The 16,269-nt window shown below is 47.3% G+C and overlaps 1 protein-coding gene across 1 annotated transcript in view; it reads left to right on the top strand.

Moving 5' to 3' along the window:
* TMEFF2 (transmembrane protein with EGF like and two follistatin like domains 2) overlaps positions 1 to 16,269 on the top strand; it is a 358,980-nt gene that overhangs the window by 38,449 nt on the left and 304,262 nt on the right. The window contains exon 3 of the mRNA XM_060257062.1: positions 10,031 to 10,160. Coding sequence (XP_060113045.1) covers positions 10,031 to 10,160 — 130 coding nt within the window. The remainder of the gene's footprint in view (positions 1 to 10,030; positions 10,161 to 16,269) is intronic.

The following is a 16,269-nucleotide window of genomic DNA, read 5'->3' as shown; positions in this document are numbered from 1 at the left end:
TGAGGAAATAAAGACTGTATTCAGGGGAAAGGCACTGCTGTGTTTTTGTTTATTTATTTTAGGGAAAGTCTCCTGGCTCCACCCCCAGAGTCTCCTGCCCCACCCCCAAAGTCCCCCGATGTTATCTGAGTTAGACTTGACAATCCTATTGTCGGTCAATCAGTGTCCGTGGAATGCCACTGAAGGGGAGGGAGGGGCTGAGCCAGGTCAGACCAGTGGTCAATCTAGTCCAGCATCCTGTCCCACACAATTCATCCCAACCAATTCATCTGGGGGGCTTAGAGCCTGAGGCCTTCCCCTGATGCTGCCTCCTGACTTTGAGATTCAGAGGATTCGTGCCTCTGGATGTGGAGGTTCCCCTCAGCTTCTATCGTTAGAATGGATAGAATTCTCCAGGGCTTTTTTTGTAGCAGGAACTCCTTTGCATATTAGGCCACACACCCCTGATGTAGCCAATCCTCCAAGAGCTTACAGGGCTCTTAGTACAGGGCCTATTGGAAGCTCCAGGAGGATTGGCTACATCAGGGGTGTGTGGCCTAATATGCAAAGGAGTTCCTGCTACAGAAAAGGCCCTGGAATTCTTCTCCATGAATCTATCTAATCCCTCTTTAAAGCTGTTTATCCTGCGGCCATCACTACACCTTCTGGCTACGAATTCCACATTTTAATCCCTCTCTGTGTAAAGTAGTAAAGTCCTTTGGGTACTTTTATTGCAGCGTAAGCTTTTTATGGCCTCAGGTGGACTCTAATGCATGGAAATTTTTTGCCACAATAGACTTGTTAGAATGCTAAAACGTCTCGTTACGTTGTAGCAACCGAACATATGTATTCCTTTATGCAGCGAGCAAATTATCCGACAAGAACACACCGATCATGAATAGTTTGGAACTCTCTGACTTCCAGCACCTTCTGCTGTTTTTATACGCTCTGACAAGGAGCCACCATTCAGCAGGCCGAGTTTTCTACATCACAGCCAATCATTGTAGGGTTGCTAACTTGCGACCTGAAAATTCCTGGAGATGGGTGGGGTTTGAAGCTTTTGGGGGGAAGGAATGTCAGCAAGGTATGACACCATAGTTCCACCTTCCAAAGTAACCATTTTCTCCAGGAGAACTGGTCTCTGTGGTCTGGAGATCAGTTGTAATTGTGAAAGACCCCATCTCCCTGCCCGCAGTACCCCCACTGGTTGCCTGGCAACCCTCACAGGGGAGTGGGTGACCTTTCTCCTCCACTTGCTGGGGTGGATCCTACCATCCCCTGAATTGCCTTTCTCCAATGGAAGAGCCACTTAAGTTTGAGGAAGACCCCTTAGATTGCGGGAAAGCTTCCACCTTAAGTAAGGTGTAGTGGTTTGGTGTAGTAGTTAAGTGTGCAGACACTTATGTGGGAGAACCGGATGTGATTCCCCACTCCTCCACTTGCAGCTGCTGGAATGGCCGTGGGTCAGCCATTGCTTTTCAGGAGCTGTCCTTGAAAGGGCAGCTTCTGGGAGAGCTCTCTCAGCCCCACCCACCTCACAGGGTGTCTGTTGTGGGGGAGGAAGGGAAAGGAGATTGTGAGCTGCTCTGAGACTCTGAGATTCAGAGTGGAGGGCGGGGTATAAATCCAATATCATCATCTTCTTCTTCTTCCTCCTTCTTTTAATAAATAAATCAAATAGGTGAGTTATTCTCCTTTGCATAGGGGTAAAATCCACCCCACTGTTATTAGCTTTGGAAGGAAAGAGAAGCAGACAAAAAGAAGGTTCTCTTCTTTTGCACTCCCAGGACTAATGCATTTGGAAATGGCCCAAAGGAGTGGCAACTCTCTGCTGAAGAGACTTCCGTTGAAGCTGCAAGGGCTGCCCCAAGGCAGGCTGCAGGGTCATGGGAAAACAGGTGGCCACATGGGATAGGGAAATTCTTGAAGGGTTTGCGGGTGAAGCCCGGAAGGGGCAGGGCTTGCAGGCAGGGAGTGAGTTTAGCAACTTATAGTGCTACAGAGCTAGGGTTGCCAGGTCTCCCCTGGCCACTGGCAGGGGATAGGGGATAGTATGGTTGCCAGTCCCCAAGTGGGTAGTCAAATAGGAAACAGCAGTGTTTGTTGTTGTTCAGTCGCACAGTCGAGTCCGACTCTTTGCGACCCCGTGGACCAAGTCACGCCAGGCCCTCCTGTCTTCCACCATCCTCCGAAGTCTGCTCAAATTCGTGTTACTTACATCAGTAATGCTGTCCAGCCATCTCCTCTTTTGCCGTCCCCTTCTTCTTTTGCCTTCTGTCTTTCCCAGCATCAGGGTCTTCTCCAGGGAGTGCTCCCTTCTCATTTGGTGGCCAAAGTATTTGAGCTTCAGCTTCAGCATCTGACCTTCCAGGGAATAGTCAGGGTTGATTTCCCTTAGGACCGACTGATTGGATCTTCTAGTCCAAGGGACTCTCAAGAGTCTTCTCCAGCACCACAGCTCAAAAGCATCTATTCTGCACTCGGCCTTCCTTATGGTCCAGCTCTCACAGCCATACATTACTACTGGGAATACCATCGCTTTGACTATACGGACTTTTGTTGGCAGGGTGATGTCTCTACTTTTTATTATGCTGCCCAGGTTCGCCATAGCTGCACAAACACTCTTTACTTAATATTATTCCAAAACTGTTTCAAATGTCTCTTAAAGCAAAGCAAAGTCTCTGGTTCACAGTCAAAGACCTTAAATGTCATCAGGTATACAATCTGCTGTCATTACATCCTTCTTGTTGACAGACGCAGATCAATCTGGCAGCTTCTTGACAGTCAGTAATTCAACAGGGGCAGCAGCTACACGAGTCCTAGGTTTAATACGTGTTTCATTTACACTTCCAGTGGCCACTATTCTTTTGTAATCTGGAACCTGCGCTAAGGCAACAGCTCACACGGCTTATTCACATCTCGTTGGTGTGCACGAATGGTTCTTCTGCCCCTGTTGAATTACTGACTGTCAAGAAGAAGCAGCCAGATTGATCTGCATCTGTGAACAAGAAGGATGTAATGACAGCAGATTGTATACCTGACGATATTTAAGGTCTTTGACTGTGAACCAGAGGCTGTGTTTTGCTTTAAGAGACATTTGAAACAGTTTTGGAATAATATTAAATAAAGAGTGTTTGTGCACTTGTATTGCAACATATAGTTACGCGGTGTTTTTTTCCGTTTTACTAATCCCCGGGTGGGGGCAGGGGATCGCCCGGTTTGGAGGCCCTCCCCTCACTTCAGGATCATCAGAAAGCAGGGGGAGGGAAATGACTGCTGGACGCTCCATTATTCCCTATGGAGACTGATTCCATAGATCTGCGGGTATCTGGGGCTTTTGGGGGGACTGTTTTTTGAGGTAGAGGCACCAAATTTTCAGCATAGCATCCAGTGCCCCTCCCCAAAGCTCCCTCCAAGTTTCAAAAGGATTGGACCAGGGGGTCCCATTCTATGAGCCCCAAAAGAAGGTGCCCCTATCCTTCATTATTTCCAATGGAGGGAAGGCATTTAAAAGGTGTGGGGTCCTTTTGGATGTGGTGGCCAGAACTCCCTTTGGAGTTCAATTATGCTTATCACAACCTGGCTCCTGGCTCCACCCCCAAAGTCTCCTGGCTCCACCCCCAAAGTCCCCAGATATTTCTTGAATGGGACTTAGCGATCCTAGGGTTAATAGCGTTGCCTGATCCAGGTTGTGAAACTCCTTTTGATTTGGGGGTGGAGCCTGGGGAGGAAAGGGACCTCAGTGGGGCGCAATACCACAGAGTGCGCCCTCCAAACCATCCATTCTCTCCAAGGGAACTGATCTGTGGAGTCTGGAGATCAGTTGCAATTCAAGAAGATATACAGACCCCACCTGGAGGCTGGCAACTACAGGTAAGCCATCCGTAGGCCCAAAAGTGGGAGGTGCAGACCGGCAGAATGTCAACTTCAAGAATCAAGCCATGGACCCAGAGGCAGGAGGCATAGCTGGGAACAGGCAGATGATCCAGGATAACCAAGCAGGATTCTCACAGTGAACGCGCTGGAAATCTTGGTCAGATGGCAGAGCTTATATAACCCCAGCCCTTCCCTGGCTGGCTGTTTTGGTCACCTGCCCCTGCTGGCCTGGCCTAGACTGCAGGTCCCAGGATGGCCACATGTGGCTCTCCAATCAACCTGGGCACCTGGTAGGGCGCCTGTGCCTCTTGAGGGGTTTCTATCTTGCAGGGGTGGAATCCTAGCAGGAGCTCCTTTGCATATTAGGCCACACACCCCTGATGTAGCCGATCCTCCAAGAGCTTACAGGGCTCTTCATACAGGACCTACTATCAGTTCCAGGAGGATTGGCTACATTAGGGGTGTGTGGCCCAGGGGTGGAATCCTAGCAGGAGCTCCTTTGCATATTAAGCCACACACCCCTGATGTAGCCGATCCTCCAAGAGCTTACAAGGCTGTTAATGCAGGGCCTACTGTCAGCTCCAGGAGGACTGGCTTCATCAGGGGTGTGTGGCCTAATATGCAAAGGAGCTCCTGCTAGAATTCCACCCCCGCTATTTTGTATCTTGTATGCTCACATTTTACCGCCTACCTTTAAAGCCCTATATGGCCTGGGACCTGTCTACCTTCAAGACCGCCTTTTCTCATATGTATCCCAGAGAGCACCATATTCAGGGTCTCAAAATCTCCAAGGACCAAAAGAAGCTCAATTATCTATCACCAAAGCCTGAGCATTCTCAGTAATAGCCCCCCCCCCCCCCCCCCCGTTTGTGGAATGCCCTTCCTGAAAACACCAGGATCCTGTGGGACCTGCCACAATTTTGCAGGGCCTGTAAGACCGAATTATTCAAACTCATCTTCAATGGTTCGAGGAGGTGACTATTACCTTACAGCCTCAACAATCTCACTGAAGTAATATAATGGAACTCAGAAATGTGCCATCTTGGACTTTTAATGAATGGATTAATGATTGCTGATGTATGGAAATGTTTTAGCATATATTTTATTTTTAATATTCTATGTTTGCTAATTGTTAATGTTTTTAAACTGTTGTTAGCCGTCCTGACCCTGTCAGGGGAGAGCGGGATATAAATTTGATAGCATAGATAGATAGACAGACAGACAGACAGACAGACAGACAGACAGACAGACAGACAGACAGACAGACAGACAGACAGACAGACAGACAGACAGACAGATAGATAGATAGATAGATAGATAGATAGATAGATAGATAGATAGATAGATAGATAGATAGATAGATAGATAGATAGATAGATAGATAGATAGATAGATAGATAGATCCATTGGAAAACCCTAAGTGGTGGTAGTGCTCAGTTAGTAGAACTGGCTGGAATCTCAGACACCTGGCATGTTCCTGGCTTAGATCTGACTTTGACTGTTGTGGAGCAGGGAGTATGGTGTTGGGCCCCTGCACCCAAAGTTCTGAGTTTGAAAGTCCCTGTGCCGGACAGAGAGCAACAACAGCGCATAATGCATCAGCAATTGTGGTTGGCATTGCCTACCACATTGAGTAAGGATGGGCACGAACCGCATTTTTCCAGTTCGGTTCAGTTTGTGGTTTACTGGGAGGCTGGTTCGTGACCCAGTTTGTATCAGTCGGTGAGCCGTTTAAAGCTTAAACGTCTGCTTTCTGCTCCCTACCACTGAGCTGTTTTTCATGAAGAGCAGAAAGCAGGGGTTTAAACTTCAAATGGCTCATGAGACGATATGAACTGGATCAGAGGTGATTTTGTAGAAAATGAAGTTTAAACTCATTAGCCCAACTCATTCACATAACTTATTTGCAATGCTGCACACCCCTGACATCACCGGAGGGTGTACTAAATTATATCAGCTCAGCACCTACCTTAAAATGCTTCTTGGATCATAATTGTCATCATAAAACCTTACTCCCATCATGCTTTTTAAATGACTTTTTCCTCTGTGGCCACAGTAGCATGCTGAAGATTTCCATCTGTCTGCTTTATATGTTTTGGTTATTTTCCAATTGTTTTGTGGGGTGGGGGAAGAATATTAGAAAGTCTGTCAAATCTTAGAGTTCAACAAGATTCTCCCAGGGGGTTTGAACAATGGAGCCCAGAAGCAAGTATTTGGTGGTGGGGGGCTAAGAAAGAAAGAGCACAATAAAATTTAGAGATTCAGAGCTCTGCTCCTGTGAACTCCTGCCCAAAATGAGGCCTAAACTGCATCAAATTCTGTAAAAGTTCATGGTGGTTCTTCAGCTCACGAATATTACTTTGCAAACTGTGAACGGGCCAAAATTTACAACGAACTTTAGTTTGTCAGCCGATTTGTTACACTTTTCAAAATATTGTCACGCTTTTCAAAAAATGGCTTGCCACTGGCAAAAGAGCTGCATGCAGTTGCTCAATATTTCTCTCAAACGTGGATAAGAACATAAGAACATGAGAGAAGCCATGTTGGATCAGGCCAATGGCCCATCCAGTCCAACACTCTGTGTCACACGTAAGAACATAAGAGAAGCCATGTTGGATCAGGCCAATGGCCCATCCAGTCCAACACTCTGTGTCACATAAGAACATAAGAGAAGACATGTTGGATCAGGCCAGTGGCCCCTCCAGTCCAACACTCTGTGTCACATAAGAACAGAAGAGAAGCCATGTTGGATCAGGCCAGTGGCCCATCCAGTCCAACACTCTGTGTCACATAAGAATATAGGATAAGCCATGTTGGATCAGGCCAGTGGCCCATCCAGTCCAACACTCTGTGTCACATAACAACATAAGAGAAGCCATGTTGGATCAGGCCAATGGCCCATCCAGTCCAACACTCTGTGTCACATAAGAACATAAAAGAAGCCATGTTGGATCAGGCCAGTGGCCCATCCAGTCCAACACTCTGTGTCACATAACAACATAAGAGAAGCCATGTTGGATCAGGCCAGTGGCCCATCCAGTCCAACACTCTGTGTCACATAAGAATATAGGATAAGCCATGTTGGATCAGGCCAGTGGCCCATCCTGTCCAACACTCTGTATCACACAGTGGCCAGTATACACACACACACACACACTGTGGCTAATAGCCACTGATGGATCTCTGCTCCATATGCTTATCCAATCCCCTCTTGAAGCTGGCTATGCTGGTAGCTGCCACCACCTCCTGTGGCAGTGAATTCCACATGTTAATCACCCTCTGGGTGAAGGACTTCCTTTTATCCGTTTTAACCTGACTGCTCAGCAATTTCATTGAATGCCCATGAGTTCTTGTATTGTGAGAAAGGGATGTCACCAAGATGCCATTGTTGGTAAGGCTCCCTCTGCCCTCAGCTTCAATACGCCTGTCTGTTTCTACTGCCACTCTTCATATTCCTGAGCCATTGGAGTAGGGTTGCCAAGTCCAATTAAAGAAAAATCTGGGGACTTTGGGGGCGGAGCCAGGAGACTTTGGGGGTGGAGCCAGGAGACATTGGGGATGGAGCCAAGAACAAGGATGTGACAAGCATAATTGAACTCCAAGGGAGTTCTGGCCATCACATTTAAAAGGACAGCACACCTTTTAAAATTCCTTTCTTCCATAGGAAATAATGAAGTATAGGGGCACCATCTTTTGGGGCTCATAGAATTGGACCCTCTGGTCCAATCGTTTTGAAACTTGGGGGGTATTTTGGGGAGAGGCACTAGATGTTATACTAAAAATTTGGTGCCTCTACCTCAAAAAATAGCCCCCCCAGAGCCCCCAATACCAACGGATGAATTCCCTATTATTCCCTATGGGAATCGTTCTCCATAGGGAATAATAGAATGCCCAGTAGACATTTCCCTCCCCCCCACGCTTTCTAAAAGGGGGGAGGGCCTCCAAACCAGGGAATCCCCTGCCCCCTCCCTCTCTCACACACACACACACACACACTTACCAGATCTTCTTCCGGAGAACTCTTGCTGTGAAAGTGAAAGCAAAAGAAAGGGCGGGGCTGTTCTCCCAAGCCCTTCCTGCTCCCTGCCCAGCCTTAAAGGGGCAGACATTTTACAAACGGCTCAGGAGCTCTATAATGAAGCCTACAGGTATGTTCTCCCCCCCCCTCCACCCCCCACCCCCCGCTTCCCACTTCTTGAAGACCGGGAGATGAGGCTGCAAACCCAGGGGACTCCCGCCAGAGCGGGAGGGTTGGGAAGCCTACATTGGAGTAAATTCCCATTTGTTTCTTGACCCAGTCATTCAGCATTGTCATGACTCCGGGAGGTATTACGAATTGCTGCCACCACTCTGGGTTAAGAGTTTCCCTTGAGAAGGCCCAGAGTCCCCTCCCAAGCCCTTCAGGCCTCCTGTAGTTTAGGCCAAATAAGAGGCGTGAGGACCAGGCAGAGTGAACAACAACAACAAAAACATTTATTTTAGTGCAATATAAATTAACAAGGTGCATTAACCGGTAAAAGGGTGAAGGGGAAAATAAACAAATGCCCTAAGGCATCTAAACTTACTGTCCCCAACTGTCTCAGTCAGACCTGGGCCTACTCACCCTTCCTCACAGGGTAAGGGACTCTCCCTGGCAGCAGCTCTTCCTCAGCTCTGCCTCCTAGGAAAAGAACACCCACTTCTTGGGCTTGGCCTTTATATATTCTCTTCCCAGGACCCACTCTGGGCCTGTTTCCCTCCAAAACCCTCGCTACTAGGGTTGCCAATCCCCAGGTGGGGGCAGGGGATCCCCGGTTTGGAGGCCCTCCCCCCGCTTCAGGGTCGTCAGAAAGTGGGGGGGGAGGGGAGCGAAATGTCTGCTGGGAACTCTGTTATTCCCTATGGAGATTTATTCCCATAGAAAATCATGGAGAATTGATCCACGGGTATCTGGGGCTCTGGGGGGGCTGTTTTTTGGGGTAGAGGCACCAAATTTTTAGTATAGCATCTAGTGCCTCTCCCCAAAATACCCCCCACGTTTCAAAAAGATTGGACCAGGGGGTCCAATTCTATGAGCCCCAAAAGAAGGCACCCCTATCCTTCATTGTTTCCTATGGAAGGAAGGCATTGAAAAGGTGTGCCATCCCTTTAAATGTGATGGCCAGAACTCCCTTTGGAGTTCAATTATGCTTGTCACAGCCTTGATCTTGGCTCTACCCCTAATGTCTCCTGGCTCCACCCCCAAAGTCTCTTGGCTCCGCCCCCAAAGTCCCCAGATATATCTTGAATTGGACTTGGCAACCCTACTCGTTACCCATTCAGAGGGACAGAGGGGATCCTGGGAGATGTAGGCTTTTCCCAGTAACTCCTAAGCAGGCTTCCCTGGGGCTTGCAGGCCTCACTAGGCCCAGGATCATGACAGGCATATACCCAAAAACTGGAAGTGGTTTCTCCTTCTTTATCTTTTTTTTAAATTTCAAACAAGTTTATTTCAAAATACAGAGACACACACAGAATCATATACAAAATTATACAGACAAGATGCAACCCATCCAGTCACCAAAAATTGTTTAAATGTTTTATTATAATAGTGTAATTATTGGTGTTACTGTTTGATATGTTGGAATCCTCCCTGAGCCCAATTTGGGGAAGGACGGAATATAAATCCGCAGAAATAAATAAAAATAATTTTTTTAAAAACCCCTAAAGAAACCCAGATTACAAACAGTAATCAAATAACACAAACTAATGCCAAACCCGCATACATTGCTCATTTGAACCAAACTTTCCATGTGAAAAATAACCCAGAAAAGGGGACCACTTTACTAAAATATTTGACCTCTGTTTTAAAGACCTCTTCCTATCCAAGTTGCAAGTGATTTTATCTAAAAGAAAGTACTCCCAACATTTATCCAACCAAATATCTATAGAAGGGCATGGCTTTTAATTTTCAGTGCAAGGTTATAGTGAATTTAGCCGCATTAAGCAGCAGAGAAATTAACTCCTTTAAAATAGGAATATTTCTCTTCCATTGGGATAATAGGTTCGGAAGAATAAATCAAGATTGCTGTCTTAGACTATTCTTTGTCATGTATTTGAAATGAAATGCGTGTGGCTGGGACTAGGGATAGAATTTAGCATGTTCTCGTCTCGGTTGATTTACTAATCGCGCAATTGCTTTCCTTCCTTTCCTTAGTGCAACAGTGACTACGTGCCAGTGTGTGGCTCCAATGGTGATACCTATCAGAACGAATGCTACTTGAGACAAGCTGCTTGCAAGCAACAGAGTGAAATCCTCGTGGCGTCCGAAGGATCCTGCGCGACTGGTAGGTCTATGGGACTCGGTGTGGAATATTGCTACCATAGGGTTGCCAAGTCTAATTCAAGAAATATCGGGAGACTTTGGGGGTGGAGCCAGGAGACTTTTTTTGGGGGGGGGGGAGGTAGAGCCAGGAACAAGGTTGTGTCAAGTATAATTGAACTCCAAAGGGAGTTCTGGCTACCACATTTAAAGGGACTACACACCTTTTCAATGCCTTCTTTGGCTAGGGGCACCTTCTTTTGGAACTTATAGAATTGGACCCCCTGGCCCAATCCTTTTGAAACTTGGAGGGTATTTTGGGGAGAGGCACTGGATGCTATGCTGAAAATCTGGTGCCTCTATCTCAAAAACGGCCCCTCCAGAGCCCCAGATACCCGTGGATCAATTCTCCATTATACCCTATGGGAATCAGTCTCCATAGGGATTAATGGAGTATGCGGCAGACATTTCCCTCCCCTCCCCCCTGCTTTCTGATGACCCTGAAGTGGGGGGGGGCTCTAAACTGGGGGATCGCCTGCCCCCACCTGGGGATTAGTAACCCTATGCTAAAACCATATAAGTATGCCTCACTTCGGCAGCTGCTATATTAGTCCCCAATTAATAATTGACACTTTGGCACCCAGGTAGGAGCAACTATCGATTCTTGACCTCTACTCAGTGTTATCTTTCAGAACTCAAGAAGCTGTTTCAGTTCTTTAAAATATTTATTTGTTTCACAATGTTATGCTCTTTGTGGTCGAGTTCCCATCAAGGCCTCGGCGAATGTTTGGGAGACTTTAAAGATGATTCCTGGAGAGAGGATGGAATTTGGGGAGGAGGTTAAGGCTCTTCCAGATGACGCTGTAGGAATTCCATTAATTTCTATGGTAATAACCACAAAAGACATTAAGAAATTCCTAGAATATCCCTGCAGAAACTATTTTCCAGCTGTTTTTTCTCTTGTTCCTCATTTTCTTAAGGCTGGAGGACTGGAACTAAAGGTGGTGTGGTTGCCAGCCTCCAGGTGAAGCCTGGAGATCTCCCGTTTTTACAACTGATCTCCAGCTAGCAGTAGGGTTGCCAAGTCCCATTCAAGAAATATCTGGGGACTTTGGGGGTGGAGCCTGGAGCAAGGGTGTGACAAGCATAATTGAACTTCAAGGGAGTTCTGGCCATCACATTTAAAGGGACAGCACACCTTTTTAAATGCCTTCCTTCCATAAGAAATAATGAAGGCTAGGGGCATCTTCTTTGGGGGCTCATAGAAGTGGACCCCCTGGTCCAATCGTTTTGAAACTTGGGGGGCATTTTGGGGAGAGGCAATAGATGCTATTCTGAAACTAGTGCCTCTACCTCAAAAAAACGCCCGCCCCCAGAGCCCCCGATACCTGTGAATCAATTCCCCATTATTCCCAATGGGAATCGTTCTCCATAGGGAATAATTGCCCAGTAGACATTTCCTTTCCCGCCCCCCTGCCACTTTCTGATGACCCTAAAGTGGGGGGAGAGCCTCCAAACCTGGGGATTGGCAACCCTCTCTCTCTCTCTCACACACACACACACACACACACACAAACTTACTGGGTCTGGTTTCTCCACAACAGCATCTGAAAAGAACAGGGGCTATGCGGCTCTCTCACACACACACACACTTAGTTGCTCTGAAACGAAAGCAAAACAAACCGAGGGACTGTGTTGCTGACCCTTCCCTTGAAGTACTTCCTGCTCAACTTTAAAGGCACACACATTTTGAAAGGGACCTGTTTACAGGTTTCTAAACCTGCCAGAAATTTAGAGCTGCATGGTGGCTGTGCGGGGGGAAGCCTGTAAAACCGGGGGATCCCCCACTGGGACCTGGGGATTGGGAAGCCTAGCTAGCAGAGATCAGCTCCTCTAGAGAAAATGGCTGTTTCAAAGAGTAGATTCTATGACACTTGACCCTGCTGAGGCCCCTCCCCTAGGGTTGCCAATCCCCAGGTGGGGGCAGGGGATCCCCCGGTTTGGAGGCTCTCCCCCCGCTTCAGGGTCATCAGAAAGCGGGGGGAGGGGAGGGAAATGTCTGCTGGGAACTCTGTTATTCCCTGTGGAGATTTATTCCCATAGAAAATCATGGAGAATTGATCCACGGGTATCTGGGGCTCGGGGGGGGGGCTGTTTTTTGGGATATAGACACCAAATTTTCAGTATAGCATCTAGTTCCTCTCCCCAAAATACCCCCCAAGTTTCAAAAAGATTGGACCAGGGGGTCCAATTATATGAGCCCCAAAAGAAGGTGCCCCTATCCTTCATTATTTCCTATGGAAGGAAGGAATTGAAAAGGTGTGCCGTCCCTTTAAATGTGATGGCCAGAACTCCCTTTGGAGTTCAATTATGCTTGTCACAGCCATAATCTTGGCTCCACCCCTAATGTCTCCTGGCTCCACCCCCAAAGTCCCCAGATATTTCTTGAATTGGACTTGGCAACCCTACCCTACCCTCCCCTCTCCAAACATAGGGTTGCCAAGCTCAATACAAGAAATATCTGGGGACTTTGGGGTGGAGCCAGGAGACTTTGGGGGTGGAGCCAGGAGACATTGGGGGTGGAGCCAGGAGCAAGGGTGTGACAAGCATAATTGAACTCCAAGGGAGTTCTGGCCGTCACATTTAAAGGGACAGCACATCTTTTTAAATGTCTTCCTTCCATAGGAAATAATGAAGGATAGGGGCACCTTGGGGAGAGGCATTAGATACTATACTGAAAATTTGGTGCCTCTACCTCAAAAAACAGCCCCCCCAGAGACCTCAAAACCTCCATATGAATTCCCCATTATACCCTATGAAAATCGATCTCCACATAGGGAATAATGAAGTGCACAGCAGACGTTTCCCTCCCCCCCACCCCGTTTCTGGCGATTCTGAAGCGAGGAATTGGCCTCTCTACTCATGAGTTGCTGCCAACGTCTTCAAAGTAACACAGACACCCCATCCCAAGAAGAAGCCTTTCAATCGGAGCTGAAGCCTCCGGAGGTGGAAAGTCACATGGTGGCTTTGGGGGTGGGGCTTCACCCTGCCGGCCAGCTGACTGGGTGTGGGAAGGAGCCTGGGAAAGTGAAAGAACCTTCGCTGGAACCTGGGGATTGGCAAGCCTACCCAAACCCCACCTTCTCCTGGATGCACCTCCAAAGTTTCTAGGTATTTTCCAACACAGACCTGGCAACCCTAAAGTGTGAGGGTTTACCCACTGCAAATGAACGAATGGCCAGCCTGCCCTCATGTGCAGTTCAGGCTGAAGGAGGCATGACACGTCTCCACCCATCTATACAGTAATTGTGCAGCCTCTATTTGTCTTGAGACTAAGAAAGTGGAAGGTTAACCCTTCTATCTATGCTTGGTTTCAAACAGGGCTTTTTTTGTAGCAGGAACTCCTTTGCATATTAGGCCACGTACCCCTGATGTGTATTAGGCCACACACACCTTTGCATATTAGGCCACACGTCCTCCAAGAGCTTACAGGGCTCTTAGTACAGGGCCTACTGTAAGTTCTAGGAGGATTGGCTGCATCGGGTGCAGCCTAATATGCAAAAGAGTTCCTGCGACAAAAAAAGCCCTGGTTTCAAAACCACCCTGGTTTCTCCACCCTGCCTCCTGAGGCAAATTGAGGCACGCGTCTTATTTTCATTTTATCGTTAGATGGAGATATGGGATCTTTGTAATGTCTGTTCGGTCCCTTGAGATCAGTTGTAATTCTAGAAGGACTCCATGTGCCAACTGGAGGTTGGTCACCATAGATGTAAGCTTTGTGGTGCGAGACTGAAGATCACCCTCTCTGTTACCTGTCAGGAGACTATTCTATTCATCTAAAAGCCAAGATAAGCCTTTGTTCTTCTGGTTAAAATTATGCTAGAAAAACATAATTGTCCTTCAGAATACTTGACATGCTCTGTGAAGTTCAAGGTAGCATCCTCAAGTAATCGTTCATTCATATGCAGATTTCAATATGGTGCTTGTATCATGTATTTATTGTTCAGAACAGCTTTACTCTGCTCTGGTAAGACCTCACCTGGAGTATTGTGTTCAGTTTTGGGCTCCACATTTTAAGAAGGATATAGACAAGCTGGAATGGGTCCAGAGGAGGGCGACGGAGATGGTGAGGGGTCTGGAGACCAAGTCCTATGAGGAAAGGTTGAAGGAGCTGGGGATGTTTAGCCTGGAGAGGAGGTGGCTGAGAGGTGATATGATCACCATCTTCAAGTACTTGAAGGGCTGTCATCTGAAGGATGGTGTGGAATTGTTTTCTGTGACTCTGGAAGGTAGGACCAGAACAAATGGGTTGAAATTAAATCAAAAGAGTTTTCGGCTCAACATTAGGAAGAACTTCTTGACCGTTAGAGCGATTCCTCAGTGGAACAGGCTTCCTCGGGAGGTGGTGGGTTCTCCTTCCTTGGAGGTTTTTAAACAGAGGCTAGATGGCCATCTGGCAGCAATGAAGATCCTGTGAATTTAGGGGGAAGTGTTTGTGAGTTTCCTGCATTGTGCAGGAGGTTGGACTGGATGACCCTGGAGGTCCAACTCTATGATTCTGTGTTTTAGGGTCTTTTGTTCCACACCAGTCACAGTACAATGAAACTGAATGCCGCACAATGCATGAACCTCTAATATACTGGTGCATGGATATATACACTTGAATTAGAGGCAAGATGTGTCTTCCAGCTCCTCACTCACAGACTGAACTTCCAGAGACCCCAGGAAAGAAACAGAACCCTAAAGAAATCTAGAATTTCCCATTGACTGCTAGGGCTCAGGGCCAGAAAGAAATCCCTGCCCTTGGTAAATTAAACAGTAGGGACATACATGTTCCATATGAGACAAATATAGGGTTACCAATTCCAATGCATAGTCATAAGAACATAAGAGAAGCCATGTTGGATCAGGCCAATGGTCCATCCAGTCCATCACTCTATGTCACACAGTGGCTAAAACCCAGGTGCCATCAGGAGGTCCACTGGTGAGGCCAGGACACTAGAAGCCCTCTCATTGTTGCCCGCCGCCAAGCACCAAGAAGACAGAGCATCACTGCCCCAGTTATTTATGGTATCATTCTACAGCAAGACTCAAGGACATGCTTACCCAATCAATGTGATGGTAGTTGAAGTCTCCCAGTATAATAACATTATTTGCTCACGGCATCTCCCTTACTTCCCTCACCATCTCAAGATCAGCCTCGAGGGTTTGATCAGGTGGACGATGGTACATCCCACTTTTAAGTAACCCTCCAGGCCCAGTATTTCCACTCATATCACTTCTGTTGGGGAGTTAATTCTCCTGATATTTTTTAACTTATTTGATTCCATGCCCTCTTCGATGTACAACACAGCAACACCACCAACCCATCCCTCCCTTTCCTGCCCATAGAGCTTATACCAAGGAATAACTGCATCCCATAGATTTTCTCCATTCCATCATGTTTCTGAGATACTTACTAAATCTAATTTACTGAACACCAAATGCTCCAGCTCCCCCATCTTAGCTTGGAGACTTCCAGCATTGGCATATTTTGTTGTTCAGTTGCACAGTCGAGTCTGACTCTTTGTAACCCCCTGGACAAAATCACGCCAGGCCCTCCTGTCTTCCACCATCCTCCGAAGTCTGTTCAAATTCATGTTAGTCACATCCGTAATGCTGTCCAGCCATCTCATCTTTTGCCGTCCCCTTCTTCTTTTGCCTTGTGTCTTTCCCAGCATCAGGGTCTTCTCCAGTGAGGGCTCCCTTCTCATTGGGTGGCCAAAGTATTTGAGCTTCAGCTTCAGGGTCTGACCTTCCAGGGAACAGTCAGGGTTGATTTTCCTTAGGACTGACTGATGTTATCTTCTTGCAGTCCAAGGGACGCTCAAGAGTCTTCTCCAGCACCACAGCTCGAAAGCAATCCACGAGGGGCATATAGACATCTATAATGTGTTTCCCTCCCCAGTACGCCAGTCCCGTAGTTGCCACACATGGCCTTCAGTTGCCATCATGTCCTCACTCCCAGGTTCTAGTACACTCCTATCAATCTTACCTGAGTGCTTTTGCAATCATCCTTCTAGACTGATTTGTCCAGAATCAGAGGCTCCCCAGTTCCTGTCAGCTTTTTCCCTGGGATTAGTTTAAAAACCGCT

The sequence above is a fragment of the Heteronotia binoei genome, chromosome 16, assembly GCF_032191835.1.
Source record: "Heteronotia binoei isolate CCM8104 ecotype False Entrance Well chromosome 16, APGP_CSIRO_Hbin_v1, whole genome shotgun sequence".
Classification (NCBI taxonomy): Eukaryota; Metazoa; Chordata; class Lepidosauria; order Squamata; family Gekkonidae; genus Heteronotia; species Heteronotia binoei.
The sequence above is the reverse complement of the archived record's forward strand: the minus strand, read 5'-3'. Positions and strand labels throughout refer to the sequence as shown.